This window comes from Cyclopterus lumpus, chromosome 1, assembly GCF_009769545.1.
Source record: "Cyclopterus lumpus isolate fCycLum1 chromosome 1, fCycLum1.pri, whole genome shotgun sequence".
NCBI classification, from domain to species: domain Eukaryota; kingdom Metazoa; phylum Chordata; class Actinopteri; order Perciformes; family Cyclopteridae; genus Cyclopterus; species Cyclopterus lumpus.
In genome coordinates this window covers 20168586-20189207 of record NC_046966.1, presented here as the reverse complement: position 1 = coordinate 20189207, position 20622 = coordinate 20168586, and the positions used below count along the sequence as shown (strand labels likewise).

Here is a 20622-nt window from a genome sequence, read left to right as displayed (position 1 = left end):
ACAAAGACCATCTTATCTCCTTCAATACCGCGGACTATTGAGCCTGTGAGCCATTTCCACTTCACGCCCCATTGTGCACGCTGTGTACTGGCAGCACTGGCAGAGGAATAGTCAACAGCTGGCTCAAGGGAACATGGTGCTTAACAGGGCCGAGGCGTTTTGCCGGAAGTAAACGACATGGATTACAGAACGGCGGCGCGGCGCGATAATGGCCGCCACAAGTCAAAGCATGAATTCCCCGGAAACAAGCCGCAGTGAAAAATTAGATGAATCGACTAATTGAAAAAAATAACTAAGATGAGCTCGATCGTTTCACAACAATTCCGATAGCTCTGTAGTGCGATAGGTTTTTCCGTACGTTTTTCTTTACAGCCGGTACTGATTAACCATAATGTAAACGGAAAGACAAGAACAATTTGACTTCTTAATATTGCCACACAGGCGTTTTGGGCAAGTTGCCCAAATGACGTGAATGCCAGAATGTAAAGAAAGCACGAGTCATTTATTTGTGCTCCGACTGCGAGCGCTGGAAAGAAACTGAAATAAATCTTTTCATAGACTTGTTACATGTCTGGGATGCATGTCTGAATGGGGTTTTCTTTCCCCGTCTAAAAAAATTGCCTATTAATTCCAGTTGAGATAGCTTTTTGGGACTTAGCTGACGATACAAAGCCTCCATTGTTGCTGGGAACGGCATTCTTTTGATTATTTTTCATTTGAACAGGTCTCATAGCAATACTCCTTGATTCAATATACCAGTATTATTTAGGAGCATTTACTATACCTCCTAGCCCAGAGGAGATCTCAGGCTGTGCCTCTGGGAACAATGAGGAAAACACAAGGTCCGTCTTCATTCATATTTTTCTATTTTCCTACACTATACATCTCTCTCTATATTCCCTTTGTACATGGTAACCCCAGCTGGCCCAAAGGAGGATGTAGACTTTGAGCTGAGAGCAAACAATTTCCCCTTCACATGAGTGGTGATTCATGACATCTCTCCAGGTTCTACAGCACTGGGTAGGAAATGGCCGTCCCGTCCATGGAGCTGAGCCCAATCAGAACACGAACAGATCAATACCTCTTGAACACAACAAAACACTATTATTATAGCTTAAAAACAGACACAGGGGAGAAACATCTAACCTCGGTAACAAAATCTATCTACCAGCACCTGTGAAGCTTACTAATTAACTCAATATATATATTGTCTCCTGGTTGCCTGGCAACCTCATGGTTATAACTGGCATCCAAAACATCCAGCCAAAAAACAATCACACCAAACAACTCCCCCGTGAAGCCACAACCGGACGTTTTTACACTTTGTTTAAAATTAATTAAATTAAAAAGACATAACATAATAATCAACGAGGTTGCGAGGTGCCGGTAGGAGTCTCCCCCCCCCCCCCCGTTTTCAGTCTTTAAGTTAAGATAACCGACTGATGGCAGAAGCTTCCCATCAATCATTTGAACACATGGGTGGTATCGATCGTCTCGTCCGTCTCTCGGCAAGAAAAGGTAGAAGCAATATCTCACAGAATCCACAGGCTTATGTCATGTTGTTGTCTCCCTGTGCTCATGGCGATCTAACGACGCCCACTCCACTGCGCCTGAGTGTATTTTTGGTCAGCACCGTCCCTTGCCAAGTGCCCAGACACCGTGAAATTGTCTCTAAATACAAACAGTTGCTGAAATTTGAATAAAAAGGATAAGAGCATGTCAGTATCTCGTACATCTCTGCCCTAATTTAGCAGCGAAAGCCCCTGGCCAATATATGCTCTCAGATGTGTCCGTGTGGAAGATGCTAATCTTAAAATATCACTGCTGTGTGTACTACACAATGCCATGCAATGCCGTTTAAGGCAGTGCTTCTGTTTTAGCACCCGTGGCTTTACGTATTAAATAACAACAATCTGAAACGGTTTAATGTTACATTTTACTAAATTAAATAAGCAAACGCGCATAACATCATTATGGAGTTCTGAATGTCCCTCAGGGGCCCACTGAGAAAAACACTGCTTTGAAAGTGTAAAGTCTGCCATGCCATCCACAGTACATTAGGAGCCGAGAAGGAGGCCGTAAGCTCTAATTCATGAGAGCGTTAGCAAGACAATAATTAACACACGCGCACACACACACACACACTGGAGCACATCCTCGGCACAAGGCCGCCACAAGTTTCTTTAAAAAGATTTAATGGACTGAGAGAACAACATACTTTTTAAGCGTGTTTTTCATTTAGCAACCTACAGTCGACTCTGCCCCTCTGCACATTCCTGGTCCCGTCTCCGCAGTAACGGCACCCGAGCAAAGACTTACTCGGACTCATGTGCCACTTTGCATGCCCACTTTTATCTTAACGCGGCGGCACTGTAACGGGAACCCGAGAGCAACGGTCCTCACTTTTAAAACAAAAAACTACGCGTGATGCCAGAAAGACAGACCATAAACAAACACGACGAGCGTGTGTCTTTTCATTATCGTCAAGAATCTGTTGACTTTAAGTGGATGACGGTGGGAAAAAGAAGTGAAGGGCTGGCAATTTTATTTTGGGTGGAAATGGAAAACGCACTAACGGGACTTTGTCATTATGCATCAAACATTTTCATTTGCTTTAACAAGGAACGCATTTACAGCACAGGCTGCAAACAGCCTCGAGGGAAAGGGCAATGCATATATTATCCAACAAGAAAGGGCAATGCCTACATTATGCGATCGGCATTCTGCATCTCATCTGAACGCTCTCTGCTCTGGTCACCTTGTGCGCAGGATAATTTCACTTCAAACTGAGACACGACAATAGCTCCGTGCCATTAGCCTTGAGTTACTCCTTCCTTTAGCGGATATTCACTCAAGGATTTGGACGATAATGCATAAAATGCTTATGTACTTGTATCAAAATAGATCCAAGACAGGCTGATCCCTCTCGATATCTACATACACTCCTAATGTTCACGTACGTTAACACAATTCAATATCTACAGAAGATACAATAATATATGTGTATTACTTTGTGTCATCATTCCTCCCTCACACTATACAACCCATTTCATATTAATGTTCTGGGGCTAATTTAATAACTGTTTGTCTCCAAATATCCTGAACTGTAGCTTATTGAGTGACGTGGCTCGCCAGAATCCATCAATCCCCAAAAACCTCAAGGAATTTCTCATCAACATCACCTGCACACTGCAGACTGAGATGAAGTTGCTAGTTTCACCGAACCAAAAAGGCTTTCTGTGAAGTTCCCATTTCCCTCAATCGTCGACCTGAGCTATTGAATTAGGGCGCAGTGTCTTGACTCGCACAATCTCCCTTAGTCATCCCAGAGTAATGAAATGGAAAAGAGAGTTACTTATTGGCAATAAAAATGAAACACACACACACACACACATGCGCCTTTTGTATCTGTTGGCTGTTGCGTGATGTCTGAAGGCCGTCAGGGGGGACGTGAGTCAGATGTACTTAAAGGCGTGGAGACTTGGTTCCTCATGATAACAACTGTTTTATTGCGAGTGTGTCACAACCAGCTCTGGAATGTGGAAATATTCATTCACCTCAACAATACTGCAACTGTTGGTGGTGTTTATATACTTCGTTTCTTTAAAACCTCTTCTACTGATCCTAACTTTTACAGTATGTGTACAAGAGTGACATCATGGTTGGACTTTGCACAAGGAGTTAAAGCCCTCAGTCCGGACATACACATACAGTATGCTTGTGGATTACTCTGCAGCCATACTGTCGGCTGAGGGTCAGTGTCCAAGCAACTTTTAAAATATCTGCAAAGCCTCTCTGAAGAGCGGACATTTGCAACGCTTACCTTTTCAGAATTGGCACAAACCCTTGAAAATCCTTATCTGTTGACCTCTGGGGCCCAAACAAGTAGATCTGTTGCTAGCCACTTAGCTTACAAGCCCCGACAAGTTAGGTGTATGCTTCCTCCCCAGCACAAAATGGTGGAGAAAAAGAAAAAATGGTGGGGAGGGAGGAGACTCAAAATACTCTATTTCTCAGAAATTGGTTGACTACACCACAGGCTAAAAGATAATGCTGGACTTCAATGGAAATATTTAATAGATAAATAATAATGCTATTTTCGGCCCACTCTCCAAGCTGGTCAATATCTTAAAACGGTGCATAATAAGAGATTTGGAGTAGTACAAACTACGACAAACGTGCTGGCGAAGCTAACAGTGTTCACCAGATTGTGGGTGCTATGATTTCGTGGCGCTGCTAACAGCGTTATTGGCTGTAACCGGCCGTGAGCAAGCCAGTGGTGCACCCTCACGTGCACTAAAAGCAGCCAAAACAAGGAGAAGCTTGGATAACAAGACACACAAAGGAAGAGTGACTTTCTTTCCATATCTTTTCACAGCAAATAGTACTGCTCTGAATGTTGGATGTCGCTCCTTTAAACAAAAGCACTTGGAAAGCTTTCAGTGTATCAAAGTTCAGTTTGGTTGCTCCGACTACTTTTACGTCCCCGTCAGTCAAAAAACACCCGACGATGAGCACATTTTTTTCAGATTAAAGCGAGGACTGGTAAATGTGGTCAACAGCATGGGAAGGGGCCCGGAAAGGAGTCTTGATAAGAGTACGTTTAAATTAAGATGGCACCGGGCCAGTGGCCACAGAGCTTTTAATAACACAGAGAATGTCTGGGCAAACAGTTGCCATGGACTCCCTGAGCAGTCAGAGAGGAAAAAAAGGAACCATATCCGGAGAAGGAGCTCGCATAAAAAGAGTTTCGTTTACTTGGAATTGCAAATGAAAAGACCATAAATGCTATAAACAGCAATGATGGACACCACACAATCCAATTGCAATATCTCACAGACAAAAATGATTTGCCCGCTCCCTGTGTGGGAACGTCAGTCAAGTGGATAGCAAGGCTATTCTTAAATACAAAGCTTTGTTCAGATTTGTTAGATACACCTACTCTCGGAGCATCACTCACTGTCTTCTGGCGTCGGCAGCCACAAAGTTTTTTCACAGCAACACTTTGTAAGCCGCAAAGTAGTATTGTTGTTATTGTGGATGCGACTGTAGCGGAAGAGCTGAGAGAATAGAGATTTATGCTGTGGCGAAAGAACAAAACAAAACACTACAACGTAGATAACAAAATAAATAAAAATGCAACAAACTGATCCTGTACTCGGGAGCAAACACAACTGCATTGGTTTAGACCGGCGTAAACCCTCACAGCTTCCCACCCTACGAAAAGAATAAATTCCATGACTGGAGGTGTGCGGCTCCTGGCATTGTTCCACGCAACCGCTTTTTCCTAATTTGGAACCGTTTTTTCTAAAAAACATTCTGGTTAAGATTCACAACGTGCAGCTGCAGCGTGGAATAAACGGCGGGCTGTGCACCCGCACTTCTGTTTTCCTTTTTAGAAGCAAAACATTCTAAATGCATACGGTCTTGCAAAACCACAGCCTTCAGTCTAGTGAAATCATAGGAGGGGCATTACCACCGTGGCTGTATTTAGTTTGTCTCCTGACCTCAGATGTAATCCATAATGACAGGACCCAACCCAGGACAATCCTATCATTGCACCTCCTGATAATCACTTAATGAGGGTCTCTGGGATTAAGTAGCAGATCAGACCAGGCTCCATGACTCTGCACCCCACACAGGATTTTAAGTTGGACATGGACGAGGCGCCGGGCAGCTTGTGGCCATTTCCAGACTAATGCTGTAGTACTGCAATCCATCTTACATCTGCACTATTCCTTGCGAAATTTACAACTTCCACTACAGTCAATTAAGTGCTTAATAGCAAGAAGAGCACATGTAATTCTTGCAAAGAAGGCACATATACAGTGACTAGTTCAAGCTCGCAGCGCGTCTGTTCATCAAACAAAATCTTATTACAAATGAGAATTCCGCCACACAATCACAAACACACCGCCGCTCACACACACACACACACACACACACACACACACACACACACACACAACGCCCTGGAGGACAGATCCTTCATAAAGGCTTGTCTCCTCCTGCTAAATTTGCCAGGCAGAAGAAAGTATTTCCCAGCAGGTTCACCGAGGAGACTTCCTGTCAACTTATTGAATAATTCACATATATCTGACTGTTAATAAACATTGAACTAAAAATAAAAGCACACTTTTTCAACAGTTTAAAGCCAGCAGCACACTAACACATTTCCAGCTCTCTTATATAACCTTTGAGGTTACATGTGCCAAGAGAAATCAATGTATTATGCATTAAGTTTCACTGCCTCATTTAGACATCAAATATGTATAATGCAGAGGAATTTCATTTCAAATAAGGGAAAAAAAGTCACATTAAGCCACCTGAGAATATGGTTGCCAGGCTTCAAAAAAGGAGGGCAGAAAGCCCAAAACATCTAAATCAGGTGATTGTTAGGTTTTTGAGAAGGAATTCCAGACTGCTTATTTTGAGCTAATTTGAGTCAGCTGTTAAAATCATTCTGGGCAGTTGAGCAAGTGTTAACATATCTTCTGCAACATAATAAAGAACCCGCAAGCAAATCATGCCCTCAGTACAATGTTGAAAATGGGCTGTTATAAAAAGAAGGCATTGCTACTAGAACATTTATATCTTGTGTCCAACAGATAATTTCCCAAATTGATAGTATTTTAAAATGGTATATGTAAATACAGTGAGAGCATAGCTGCAGAAAGAGGAGGTGAAACCACTTAGAATCATCTTAAGACTACAGCAACTACTCAGGAATGTCCACACAGATCTGAGAGACAGCTGGTCCATCTGTTCCTGTCAACAATTATCCCAAAGAGGAAAAATGAGTGGAATCAGGAATGCTATCCGTCTCCTGGAAGACTCCCTTACCTCGTTGTTCCACACAGTGAAATTAACTGAATAAACTCCAGCTGCATAAAACTTTCCTCATGCAGATGACTTCAAACTGATGCATCTTCTTTTTTCCCCCCGAGATATAAACAATCAGCTTCACACAGCTCTGTAGTAACACTGAGAAAAAAAGAAGACACTCACCAGTTTCCTCATCGATGGTAAATATCCCCAGGCCGGATCCTTCTCGAATGGAGTAACGAATCTCTCCATCGTGTTCTTTGTCTTCATCCTCAGCAGATACGGTCATCACCGAAGTCCCGACAAGTGCGTCCTCTTTTATAAATCCCTTTTCCACAAACGATCTGAACGAAGGTCGGTTGAGATTCTCGTTCACATCCACCACGTCCACCTCAATGAAACAGGTCGACGACAGGGACACGGGCTTCCCTTTGTCTTTCGCTTTGGCCGTCAGGTTGTACACCTGCTTCGTCTCGTAATCGAGATTGTGCACGATCCGCACGGCACCGCTGAGTTTGTCTACTTCAAAATTCCCGTCCCCGTTGTCGATGAGGCTGTATCGCACCTGACTGGAAGGCCCGGTGTCGGGGTCGTGGGCCTCCAGCCACATAATAACAGTACCGATGGGAAGGTCTTCCCTCGCCTTCACGCGGTAATTAGGGGGTACGAATTTCGGTGGGTTATCGTTCACATCTTCCAGGGTGATTTTGAGCGGCACTGTGGACACCAACTGGGGCTCGTTCGCTGCTTGGTCGCGCGCCGCGATCTTCAAGACGTAAACGGGATGGAGCTCGCGGTCCAGCGGCCTTGTTACGGTCACCACGCCGGTCTCCTGGTGAATGGCGAAATGATCTGTGCCCCCCAAAATTGAATACTTCACGACTCCGTTATCTCCTTGATCTCGGTCTGTTGAATCCACCTGGATGATTTCCGTCCCGACCGGCGTGCCCTCACTTATTTCGACTGAATACGAATCTTGCAAAAATTGAGGGCTGTTATCGTTGGCGTCTAGAATCTTAACGCCCAAGAGGCGTGATGAGGATTTCTGTGGTATGCCAAGATCATACACTGTAATGTTGAGGGTGAACTGGTCTGTTGTTTCCCTGTCAAGAGGAGAATACACTAAAAGCCAACCGGTTTCCATTTCTATTATGAAGCGGCTTTCCGTGTCTCCTCCTGAAATAACGTACACTAGTTTGCCATTGAAGGCGCTGTCTAAGTCTGTGGCGCTTAAATGGACAATCCGGGCCCCAACGGGCAGGTCCTCTTTCACGTCAACAACGCTGGGGAAAGACTCCGCAAACTGAGGAGTGTAACGGTTGACCGAGTGAAATTCCATTAAGTTGTCGTCCGGCTCGGTTTGCATGTGGATTCGGCTGCCCTGAAGCAGCTTTTCAGCCAACATGGTGGCGACGCCAGTCTCGACACATTTTATCTGGACCGGCTTGCGCGCCGTGATGACAGTTATGTTCATGAACATCGGCCGGGTCTCGTGTTCGCCGTCCGTCGCGATGACTTGTAAGCTGTGAACAGACACTTTAGCCGCCTCTCCCTCGCTCAGCGTTTTCTTCAGTGACAGCACGCCGGAGTTCGGGTTCAGTTCAAACAGATCCAGCTCATTCCCGGCTTTAATGTGGTACCGCACCAGCTGCAGCTCATCGGCGTCTATGGCGGACACGGTGGTTATCTGCTCTTCCTCGCCGTGATCTCTTGGCACGGTCACTTCACAGTCTACGTTCTCAAACAAGGGCTTATTGTCATTCAGGTTGTTTAATGTTATGGTCACGGATGCCTCCACCTCTCTCCGGTAAGGGGATCCCCAATCGGACGCCCTGACTTTGAGATTATAAATCCTTGGCATGAGCTCATAATTGAGGACCTCTAAGGTGCTAATGACACCGGAGAAATAGTCGATGACAAACGGCTGAGGGGTCATATTGGTAATACTGTAAGTAACGTAGCCATTCTCGCCACTGTCCAGATCAGTGGCTGTAACCGTTGCTACGCTGCTCCCTACGGGTACATTCTCATCAACACTGGCCTTGTAAGACGTCTGCTGGAACTCGGGCGCATTGTTATTCACGTCAATCACATCAACGATCACTTTTGTTGCTGCTTTTTTGTCAGTCGTGATCACGTCCAGCTCAAACCGGGGTGCAAAATCAGCATTGATTGGTCCGGCAGTGCTGATTAAGCCCGTATCTGGATTGATTGTGAATCTGTTCTTGTCAGACTTGTGTCTAAAGGCATACTTTAGTTGTGGATACTTTGGCAAGGCTGTTACCATAGTGACAGGTGTCAGAAGAGGGGCAAATTCACTCAGATTGACTCTGTAAACTGCCTTTTCAAATATAGGCGGGCCCACTTTGAACTGAGCAGACGTGACATGTACCAATTTAACGGATGAAAATTGAGGGGGGCTGCCTTTGTCCTTTGCCTGTAAAGTGAGGTTGTATCCAAAAGGCTGGCTGTCCCAGTCTACATCCTTGACCGCTTTTATTTTATACTCTTTGCTCCCGGGGCTGCTTCTCACGGCCTTGAACTGCTGAAGGGGGTCGCCGGCAACAATACTCAGTGACGCTATCTCCCCATTTGGTCCATGGTCACTGTCCTCCACTGTCACAATGGCATAGGTGGGGTCGTGGTCTGCACCTGAGGGGGCCAGGGTCACGGCGGTGATTACAGGCGCATGCTCGTTGGCCTGCTCCACCCTCACTGCGAGTTTGGCCATGCTACTGAAGCCGCTGCTGCCGTACAGCTTCATTCCTCGGTCTACTGCCAGTATCTCCAACTCGTACAGCTTCGTCTCAGAGTAGTCTAGCTTGCCAGTGAGTGTCACTACGCCGCTCGTTGGGTGAACTGCGAACATGTCCGTCCACTCCCTGAAACTATAGTAGTATTCTCCGTTGGTACCGATATCTGCATCAGTTGCAGTGACTTTGGCCACGCTCATGCGTATGGCCGTGTTCTCTGGCAGAGAGATGCTGTAAGACGTCGGCGAGAACAGAGGCCTCAGATCATTGGTGTCGTGTACCTGCACCTTAACTTTAGTGCGACACTCAAAATCGGTGTTCCTCTCCAAAGCTTTAACAGTCAGCATGTAGTGGTCTTTAACCTCCCGGTTCAGAATGGCGGTGCTGCCTCCTTTGGTCCTTATTCGCAAAAAACTGAAATCTCCCAGCAGGTAGTCCTCTGCTTTGAATAAGTTCTCATTGTCCCCAGAGATGATTTTGTACCGTATCTCCCAGGTGGGGTCTGCGATATAGATCCCCATCTTGGTGTGACTCTCTAAGTAAGTCTTAGCAGCAGAGTTCTCATATATGGTGGCGTTGTAAACAGAGAGAGTGAACTGCATGGAGGCGGCCCTCGTCATCCGTTGGTTCCCTGCGCAGCCACAGAGGAGCTGCAGGAGCAGCCCAAGCAGTGAAACCAAGCGCTTCCCCATTATCGTACCGTGATCTTCACAGAACCACCTGGAAACAATCAAGATATAATTGTTAGTATCGTAACACAACATCATGCAAGTGCATTTTGTACATACAACTAACTGTAATTACATATAAGAAACTTTATTTCAAAAAAGATAAATCACATGAAATCCGCTCTTTTCTACTCTCATCTCCTGTGGAAAGATGGTCTAAATGGCGGAAACCGTATTCTTTTCTTTACTGTGCACTTTCCCAGATTTCCTTTAAATGTCATGAGAAGTGACGGCCCGGGCTGATAAATTGCTAAATAGGTTCCATGTGGAAATAAGATGAAAGCGGAGCATCCAGTCGGAGATCTAAGCCTGACCTGCTCCCACGTCTGCACAATGCCAGATGCCAAATATGTGCACTTCATAACAGAGGAACATAGCGTGTCCCAAAAACAAGCTCAAGAGACATAACTGGCCAAAGGAACATGCAACATGTAAATCTTTCCTTGAAGATGACTTCTTTTTTTTCTTTTTACATTTTCAATGCACATTTAATTCTCCCTGCTTTTTTTTTTTTTTTTTTTTTTCCTCGTGTATGGAAATGCAATAGCAGTCACTCACTTATGGATTTTTTTTAACAGAGTAATTAACACGAGCAGCAGTAACTATGTCGTAATACAATAACTTCTACCGGTAAGACGAGCTATTTATTATTGTTATAAAACAAATGCGAGCGCTCCTTTCTTTTGTCATCAAGCTCCAATCACTGATAATTAAAAAAAAGAAGAAACACACACACACACACACACACACACAGACAGAGGAGAAGGCTGTGAGACGGCTTTAAAATTGCACATTCATGCGTTTACAGCCGCTTTGCAGCGTCTCGCGCTGCGTGGGAGTCCGTACAAAGACAAATGAAAAGCGAGCCGGTGCTCGTGTCCGCGCTGTATAATAAACCGACTTCATTTACTTTTGGCGTGTCAGAACGAGTCGGGTTTAGTTATTAATGCTCCGTTGTGTGTTGCGTTAATAAGTGACAGAGACCATAACGAGGAAATAACCTTCCAGTCTGAAACTATCCCCTGCAGGTACAAAAGAACCATCTGCTTGTGAGCGAGCATTGTATACGAAAAAAAAGGTTTAAAAAATAAAACTTCTGGTTTAATTTTCTTTTTACGCATACGACACAAAAGAAAGGTGTAGCGTATAATAAATGTGGTTTCTCTGCACCCTCTATATCTGTTTTAAACAACGACGAAATTAAAAATAAATAAAAATAGTTCAAGAAAGTAAGTTAGGTGCCAGCAGACTACTTCTTTTCAAACCCCCCCATCCCCCAACTGAAGCCATTCAGCTCACGGAGCGATGGTCGCCGTGCCGCGGAGTAACAAGAGATTTGCTTCGAGAAAACACTTCACACTTTACCACCCGACGCAACGGGAAACAACGCATAAACTTATTCCGCGGCGAATAATAAACAATAAAAAAAAACTATGAAAAACGACACTAAACCGATAGTTTTTCGCTGAGGCTAAACTCCCCCCCCCCCCCCCCCCCCCCTCCCCAAAAGAGGGTAAAGAAAGCAGCGGCGGTTGGTTGCTTTCACGGACCCGCGGCGGCTCACAATAGCCGAGCTAACCTATCTCAACTTTTTTTACTAATGTTTTTTTATGATACTTTTATTCCACAAAATGCCGAAGGAGCACCGAGTGCACACAAAACAAACGATTCACGTACCTCTTCTATTATTATTCTCGTATATTTGGAGGCTTTGCATGTAGTTTATGTAGTCCAAATCTCGGCATGGTAATACGTGGACTTGCCTCCTCTCCGCTGCTCCATCTACCACCACCAGGCAGCCGCTTTCGTTCCCCTCGCCGCTTCCCTTTCTCTCTCTCTCTCTCTCTCTCTCTCTCTCTCCCACACTGGATCTGCTTCGTATCTCTCCGCGCTGCGCACGTCCGGATCTACTTACCGCGGCTGGCAGCGGGATGAAAACCTTTCCGCTCTGAACCCAGGGGCAGGCTTTGATTTACTGGCACTGCATTGGAGCCTATATTTCACTACAACATACATTATGAACATTAAAAAAAAGGCACACAAAAAAGGGTCCAACTAAATCAGATTATTCTTAATCTGGCGGTCACCACTTCACCTAGATGGCCCCAAAAGGGAGCCTTTCCTTTATAGGTGCACCCTTTTTTTTTTACTGGAATTATAAATCGTTCTTAAACCACAAACATGATTATTAATTAAATGATTGATTTTTGTCATTATTCTTTTTACCCAAATGGCTCATTTTGCCCAGAAAGATGCCCCCGTGAGATGAAATTTAGGAATATGTGACTCCATGATGTGACTTTTTACTGACTTTATCCAGCTCAATCTTTTCTTACCATAACAATGACCTAAATACAAAACAACATACAACAAAGTCCTGCGTCCTGTCCAAATGGGACTCTTACGTTAATCTGATATTCACCTGTTCAGCTGCAGCCCAAACCACGTGTGTGCTGTGATGAGGCTGTTTTGTGATGAAGATCAGTTTGACCCCAGGCTGGTGGAGAGCAAACAAACACTATATAGTGTCAATTAGACAATAATGTTGCCTCGGTGTATTGAAAAAAAATAAAAGAACCCGTAAATTCACATCATAATTTTGTTGTCAGCATTAAAAAAAAGGTGGATAAACTCTCATTTGCAGTTCAGGGCATCCCTGATGATGACAAATATGCTAATAATACTTGCAAATGCAAAGTTCCTCGCGAGTGTGGCGGCAATTTAGGTGCTTCAACATCAATTCCGGGGATTATCTTCTCCTCATTATTCTCACTAATGTTATTGTCTTTTAATAGCCTATGGGCGTTGGGCTGAGGATGGCGAGTCCAGCAGCGGCGTCCCAGGGTCTGCATGTTGGCAGTAGACCAGGGTGACTGATGGTGGGGGTGCATGCGCCAAGAAGATGCGCTGATCCCATCAAACCCCCCCCCCCCCCCCCCCCCCCCCCCCCCCCCCCCACCACCACCACCACCACCACCACCAACACCTCCTCAGGCACAGACACCTCGACTGCTTCCCAGACCCCACAACTCCACTCCCCTCCACAGGCGCTCCGGAGTGTGGCTGCTACAGCGATTGATGGCGCTGTCTCACTGCTCTTGCCCGGACTGCAGCGATCCAGCCGGTGCGCCTGCAGAAGAAGCCTGTGCTTCATGCAGCTAGACAACTTGTCAACTTGTACTGCTCCAGTGCGTGTGTGTGTGTGTGTGTGTGTGTGTGTGTGTGTGTGTGTGCGCGCGCGTGTGTGTGTGTGTGTGCATGTACGTGTGTATGCAGGTGCGTTCGAGTGCGCTAAGCGTGCGTATTCGTGCGCTTTGGTTGTTTGGCACGAGTCGGACATAAAACACTCACTCATACTCTTCAACGCCCTTTACAATATGCTCAGAGTCGAGCGCAAAGTTTGAAGGAGTCATTTCTAGCTCTTTTAAAAAAAAAATTTAAACCACTCAAATCTGTACTCACCAGACCACCTGGGTGATCGCCGGATGCCGCTCTCCAAACTTCACTTCGCATAAATCCGGTCAGTTTCTCTTTTGGAGGAGCATTTCTCAGACAAGGGAGCTGCTGGCTTCTGTTCGAGAGAACCCGGATTAGTCGCTCACAGATTGCGGAGCCAATGCCGCTGCGATCCGCGGAGTCATCACACTCGGTGTCTTGGTACAGTAGAGCTGCTGCGGGCTCCGGGTGTCCTCGCTCCTCTGCTCCAGAAACGGGAGCAGGTGGAGTTGCATACTGTTGCTGCCTTCAGGTGATGTCGGAAATACTGTAATCCGAATAGGAGCGTGCAAAAAGAGACGAAGCAAACCACCCCAAAAAAACAACACACAAAGCAGTGGAGAAATAGCAAAGTCGTGATTTTCTTGCCGTCAGTCCTCCCTGACGGCAAAAAGGGGGGGGGGGGGGGGGGGGGGGAGGAAGTCACATTAACAACTGATGGGGAAAGTGATGTCTTTGATTATGAACAAAAAACGTAAATGGTATGCCTGATTCATATTTCATCCGTCAGCATCATTTGATGCATTAAAAAAAAGAAAGAAAAAGACATCAATCAGTTTTTATTTTTTATTTTGTAATTATCTTCTATTGAAAGCAAAGTCATTTGAGAAAAAACACAGGTTTTGAAAGAAGGAGCATATCAGATCTCCTTGAAGGCATCCAGGATCTTACACCTTCAGCTCTGACGTCACTCGCCTCTCATTCCTCACGTGCACAACTCAGTGGGTTGCCTGCAATATATTATAAAGCAACCATTTCTTTTTGTTCTCTTCAATTTGCTATGGCTTTTCTCAATTCATTCCGTTTACGGACCCCTCCCGGGTAGTTTTAATACTGATCGGCCAACTCATGATCATCAGTGGGGCAAATGTCTCCATTCAGCTCCTCGAACATGTGGTTAACAACTAAACTCGACACCGTGCTGTGAAGTGGCCCCCAAAGAATGCCAGAGCAGAGAGGGGCTGCTGGAGCCGGCCGTCCAGCGTGAGGATCTCTGCCTAATGTCCATTCAGCACTGGCTCATTAAAGTCACATTTGCCCACAAGCTGAGTAAACGAATGAGACCTGTGTGTGTGTGTGTGCATGTGTGTGCATTTGTGTTTGTGTGGGAGTGAGAGAGAGAGAGAGAGAGACGGAAGGAGAGAGGAAAGATTGAGCTTGTGTGTCAGAGAGCAAGTGTGTAACGTTTCATCTCTCTCTCCTTCTCATCTCTTGGTCTTCCCTCTATCTCTCTCCCACTTTTGTCCCAGACAATGTAAGGACCTGATACAGCTTCTTTCTTCTTCTTCTTCTTCGTCTCCTCCTTCTCTCACTTAGCCTTCCCTCTGATCTGCCTGTAAAGCTTTAATTGAATTCAGGTCAGGTGATGCCCAGGGCTGCTCCATGCCATGCTTTGATCTCAGGGAGCGTTTTGCAGTCCCGTGCCTGCTGGGGGTCAGGTCCTATAGCGCCTTATACGCCTTAACGCCTTAACGCCTTATACGCCTTATATGCCTTATATGCCCTGCATGTACGGGGAGGTTGTGAACTGTTTGCTTTGGCGGAACACCTGCAATCCCCTTAATGATAACTTACATCAACTTCATGAAAATCAGGATGCACTTTTTGTTGGAGATTTATAATATTTCTTGTTACATCACTCCGGCTGTGCATAGAGTGTGTGACAGCTTGGTGACTGACTCATCAGTTATGTTTCCTGTGCCGTGCTGGTGCGAAAGGCGCTCCACTCCTCAAAGTCTAAAAGGCTGAATGTAAGAGAGTATGCAGCACGCTGTAAAACTCTCATGTAACACACGGCAGGCTCAATTTCCACTTAGATTCATACTAATTCGCTGCTGATCGTCTTGAGAGATGTAAAGAACAGGCACGGACTGATGTGCTGAGTGAGTTCCCCCACCCCCTCCACCCCCCTCTGTGACTAATGTAGGCTCCCCTGCAACTTGAAACTGGAGAGAGATCAGGAAGAGATACAGATGATTTGTAGTGTGCCTGCAGCAGCGCAGCAGCCAGGTATCTGTTTCTCCCACCTTCCAATCTGTGTAGAATCTGAATCCTGAGGCTTAACTGTAAGAGAGATTGGAATAATTCAATATCCATCCCGCTGTAGTGTCCTCGAGTAAAGACACTGACCCTCCCAGAGCTTCTTACGATGGAGCCTCTCTGCGGAAAGAGAAGATTATCGCAAAATCGCACAGTGTAACCAAACACTATTTAAGTGTGGGAAGGTTGTTGTTGTTTTTTTTTAGAAAATGACATGAGATATTTATAGGGAATCATAATAAACAATTGACATTGCCCCTGCAGCTGGAGACAAACTGCTGTGCTCTGAAAAATAAAGACTCCATGCTGCCTCAAGCAAAGCAGGAGATTATCTTAGCAAAGCCCCATGGTTGTAGAAGCTTCCGTAATTACCTAAAAAAAAAGAAAGACACAGGAAGACACTGTGCAATATCTGGGGCAACCTGTTTGGAGAGTTAAAACATGACTGCATTATTTATTCTGTGGTGTTACTTTAAGAGAACATGCACTTGCAGATTAAAATGGGTATAATAGATCGGTGCGCTTCTCAGGTTATCATGAAAACCTGTGCCGTGTCCTCTGGGAAATCAATACCCCCCCCCCCCCCCCCCCCCCCCCCAATCATAAACCCTACATTTGACTCAGGCTGGGTTGCATTTCGAGGCTCTTTGTTATTCACTGCTTCATAAGCCAAATAAGATGTCCGTCCCTGGAGACGTCCCCAGATGGATCACAATAGTGCATTCCAAATGTACTGTAAACAGATTGTTCGCCTTATTAAACCCTGAGAACAAAGTCCATCTCGTCGCCCATGAAGAGAAAGGGCACCGCTGTATTTTTTTCTTCTTCTGAAGAGTGAAACTATCAAAATACAAAACTGCTGATGCAACTATGTCACTTCGCCATTTGCAAATTTGTATTAATATTAAAAGGAATACTTTGATATTTTGGATATCAACTTTCTTGTTGAGCATTAGATGAGAGGATTGAGGCTACTCCCCTTTCAGATCATAGTGTATAGCCAGTTAGCTTAGCTTAGCTTTAAAGACTGGAGTAATGGAAACAGCTAGTCGCTTTGTTAAAAACTAACACAATCTGCCTACCAGCACCTCCAAAGCTTATGTATGACATTGTATCTTTTTGCTCTGGTTTAGATGAGAAGACTGATACCACTCTTGCCCAAATGTATGACAAATACATAGCTGCGGTCAGCAGTTGGTTAGCTTAGTTTAGCATAGGGATTGGAAAAAGAGGCAAACAGCTAATCTGACACCATCAAAGGGTTTTACAAAATTACATTACATTACATTACATTTACAGTCATTTAGCTGACGCTTTTATCCAAAGCGACTTACAATAAGTGCATTAAACCATGAGTCCAAACTCAGAACAACAAGAATCAAGCAAGTACAATTTCTTCAATAACGTTAAAGTACAAAGTGCTATCAGTAAGAGACATTTAAGTGCTACTAAAGTGCTACTACGGCGCTACCTTCCCTATTCCCTGATCATGACTGCTTAGTGCCGTCCGTCTGTGCGCCGCCAATGCAAATGAAACGAGTGACTGAAGTAGAATGAATTGTTATGGTATGGGATAATACAATGTAATCTGCTTCTGCGTGCGGACGAACCCTCTGATTCTGCAGTGTGTGTTTTACTGTCACACATATATGCCACGCGTCAACATACAGAGTCTGGTTACTTCAGGCTCCTCTCTCTCCAGAGAGGCCAGTTCTTGCATGTGATGTAATATATAAAAGGCGGTGGGGGAGAAACAACAAATTGAACACAACGCTGACTGATATTTTTTGATGTATTGTATTCCAGCAGTCATTTTGGTCCTTCTACTAAATCCTAATCCCACAGAAATTGTGTCGGGATTATACACAAAAGGCACATTTTGGATATGGATTTGCATGGATGGATTAGTAAAGCCTTGTAATGGAGGCTCGTGTTTGTCGAGAAAACCTCCATCCTCTTGTTGTGGCACATTAAAATGATGCTGCGCTCCACTTCATGTTAACACACACTACTCATCTCCCACCCTGGGAGCACAGATAATTTCTCATTGCTCTGGAAGTTGTGAATATGTACGTATCAGCGAGAAACAGATGCCCAAGCAAGAAGTGTCCCGCTTTGCAAGGTTTCACAATGTCCACAAGCCACAGAAAACAGCAGACACCCCAATGCTGGATCTTCATTTGCAGCTTGGGGCTTTAAGACAGCGATACAGAGGATTGGGAGTGCTTTGAACCCCCTGAAGATGATGTTGCCTTACGCTCTTCACCAAGGCCACATTTACCCCTTAAAAAACCTGACGCTCAGAAAAATTGCAAATAGCTCTTCAATCGCATTTGTTGGACAAAAACAAGCAAATCATAGTCCTCTGGCAATCATGTGTTATGTATTTACAGTAACATTTGGTTATCTAGGGGACATATCTCGTCTCAGATTTTGACATCTGAAGGAGTGCCCCGAGGCCTTCACTCTGCCTCCTAATCCCCAGATTTTAGGGGGATGTCTTATCGCGAGTGAAAAGAATTGGACCAAAAAGAACCAACGTTTGCCTCGTTCTCTTTTGCTCTCCATTTTGTGTACAAAACAGAGACCATTTGTGTGACTGAGTGCTGGAATAATGTGCGTACGTCGTTGGCACAATCACAGCAGAGGACGGGTGCTTGTGGTCCTCGCCTGCACAGAATATTTTGTGACATCACATCTGCGGCAAACAGACGGGGGGCTGCCATGTTCAGACGGTCCAAATTATACCGCATGACAACACACGTGTAGTTGTAGGTGTTTTGTTGCTGAGGTCTGTGAATCACCAGTTCTTTGCCACAGGTAACCGACAATGATGGATCAACACATTCACCCTCAATTAACCATTCGCTATAATCGCATCATCCAAAAAGTGACTGTCCAATCATTATTTAGCAACCGTAACTAGGCGCGGAGGGGCTTTTAAAAAAGGTTTTGCCTTTTCAAAACAGTGTATTAAACAACTCTTTTTCTGCTCTAAATTAGCTAAGAGCAAGCAACGTAGCATATTGTTATTGAAAGTTACTCAGGCCATTGGTGTCCCGTTGGAAACCAAAAAGTATTCATTGTGATGCAACATTGTAATGCTTGTGATGTAAGGGTTACATTTAGCGGTTTTGTTGTCGTTTTGTTCCATTATTATTTTAAACAAGAACCATGATCTTGTTTTGTTGCAAGCGTAATATAAAACATATACAATATGAAACGTATTTAGTAAACGTATTTCGGGTTTAGAAACGTTGATAACGCCATTTTTTCTTTCCTGCAACTGGGTTGCATATGTGCACAGACAGAAAGCTGCAAAGACATAGCAACAGTAACTAAGTGGGGTAGTGGGAGGCAGCTTATTGAACGGCAATAAATGTTTCATTTCAATTATAGCATATAAACCCCATTGAATTGAAAAAAGATGTGTTCGGCATGGCCAGATTGCCAGCCAGAAACATCATTTCATGTTTGCGCCTTGCTCCCCAAAGTTGCTAACATTCATGGAACATAAGAGATAATAATTATCACGGTGCATTATTTGCATGAAACTGTGAGACGGACGCCAGCCTCGTCTCTTCTCTTCAAAGACTCGCTGCAGGAAAAATGGCAAAGTGCTTCGATGGCAACTCATCTACCCTCAGGACAAGTTCAGAGGCTCTGTGCTGGTGGCTCTTGCAGAGTTGTCATTGTAATAAGGCAATATGTTCTTCTGTGTGTTTATGTGTGTGTGTGTGTGTGTGTGTGTCATTTCTGTGTTGTCCACTTTATATAAATGAACTGGCTCTAAGATACCGACTTTAATTGGCACGTATTTTGCATGTTAAAGTCCCGTCTGCGAGACCCAGAGCCGGAAATTGGTGCCAGGACGGAGATGCAAATTAGTGGAGCAGCAGGTGGAGAGTGGCATTCATCAATGTTTGATGGGCTCCTTTCTTTCTTGGTGGCAGCCTGGCGAACTCACAACGGCACGGAGTGACGAGTGAGAGGCGAGCAGGCGAGCGCAGAGCCGAGCCACAGCGGCAAGGGGGGGGGGGTTAATATCGTGTCACGTATTGTCTAAAAATAAAAAAATAAAAAGACCTTGAAAAGAATCACTCTTTCCATTTTCGTCAACTTCCTCGTCTCCGTGGGAGCTCCTTTCTTCACTGTCTGTCATTCAATTATTCTTTATTTGGGCATGCTCAGGATTATTATCGGTATCCGCCCTCTTCCGCTCAAAGAACGACATCACACACGATACTCGCTGACATTTGTAACACTTGTTGCAGTAAAGCCTTGTCGCCTAATCCAATTCGAACGTTTTTTTGATTGTTGGGTATTAACAAAAAAAAAAAAGAACTTGAAACCTGTAATGCTGTCATGTTCAGCTTATTTGGATGTCAAAGTTCTGGTAGTTGAACAAAGCGGACAATTCAGGGAACTGCTTATCATACTTCATCAGCAAAGGGTTGTGAGGGGTGTCCATGTTTCACATGCTGTACATGGCTTTCTAAATTAAATATTACAGTATCGGTTCGACAGGAGACTTGAGATCAAAGATGAAGGTTTCTGAGGCACTCTTACTCTTAGACCTGCTCACAACGGGCGTCATACAAATGTCATGCATATTTGGAAAATAGGGATGTTGTATCTGTGTCACATGCAACTTTCTGAAAAGATTGTTGGATTTGATTTGCTCGCTGTCATGTGAACATTTTTAATTTGGAAACGGAACCAGGCGGCCACACATCCGTGTCTGGAAAAAAAAAAGGCCATCAACCAACTGGTTCTAATGG

The 20622-nt window shown here is 44.7% G+C and overlaps 1 protein-coding gene across 1 annotated transcript in view; it reads right to left on the bottom strand.

Annotated features, from left to right (window-relative positions):
* Positions 1-12194, bottom strand: part of fat1a (FAT atypical cadherin 1a) — a 70072-nt gene extending 57878 nt beyond the window's left edge. The window contains exons 1-2 of the mRNA XM_034537658.1: positions 11984-12194; positions 7009-10298 (exon numbers count right to left, since the gene is read on the bottom strand). Of these exons, the coding sequence (XP_034393549.1) occupies positions 7009-10270 (3262 nt within the window). The 5' untranslated portion in view covers positions 10271-10298; positions 11984-12194. The remainder of the gene's footprint in view (positions 1-7008; positions 10299-11983) is intronic.
* Positions 12195-20622: the final 8428 nt, after the last annotated feature.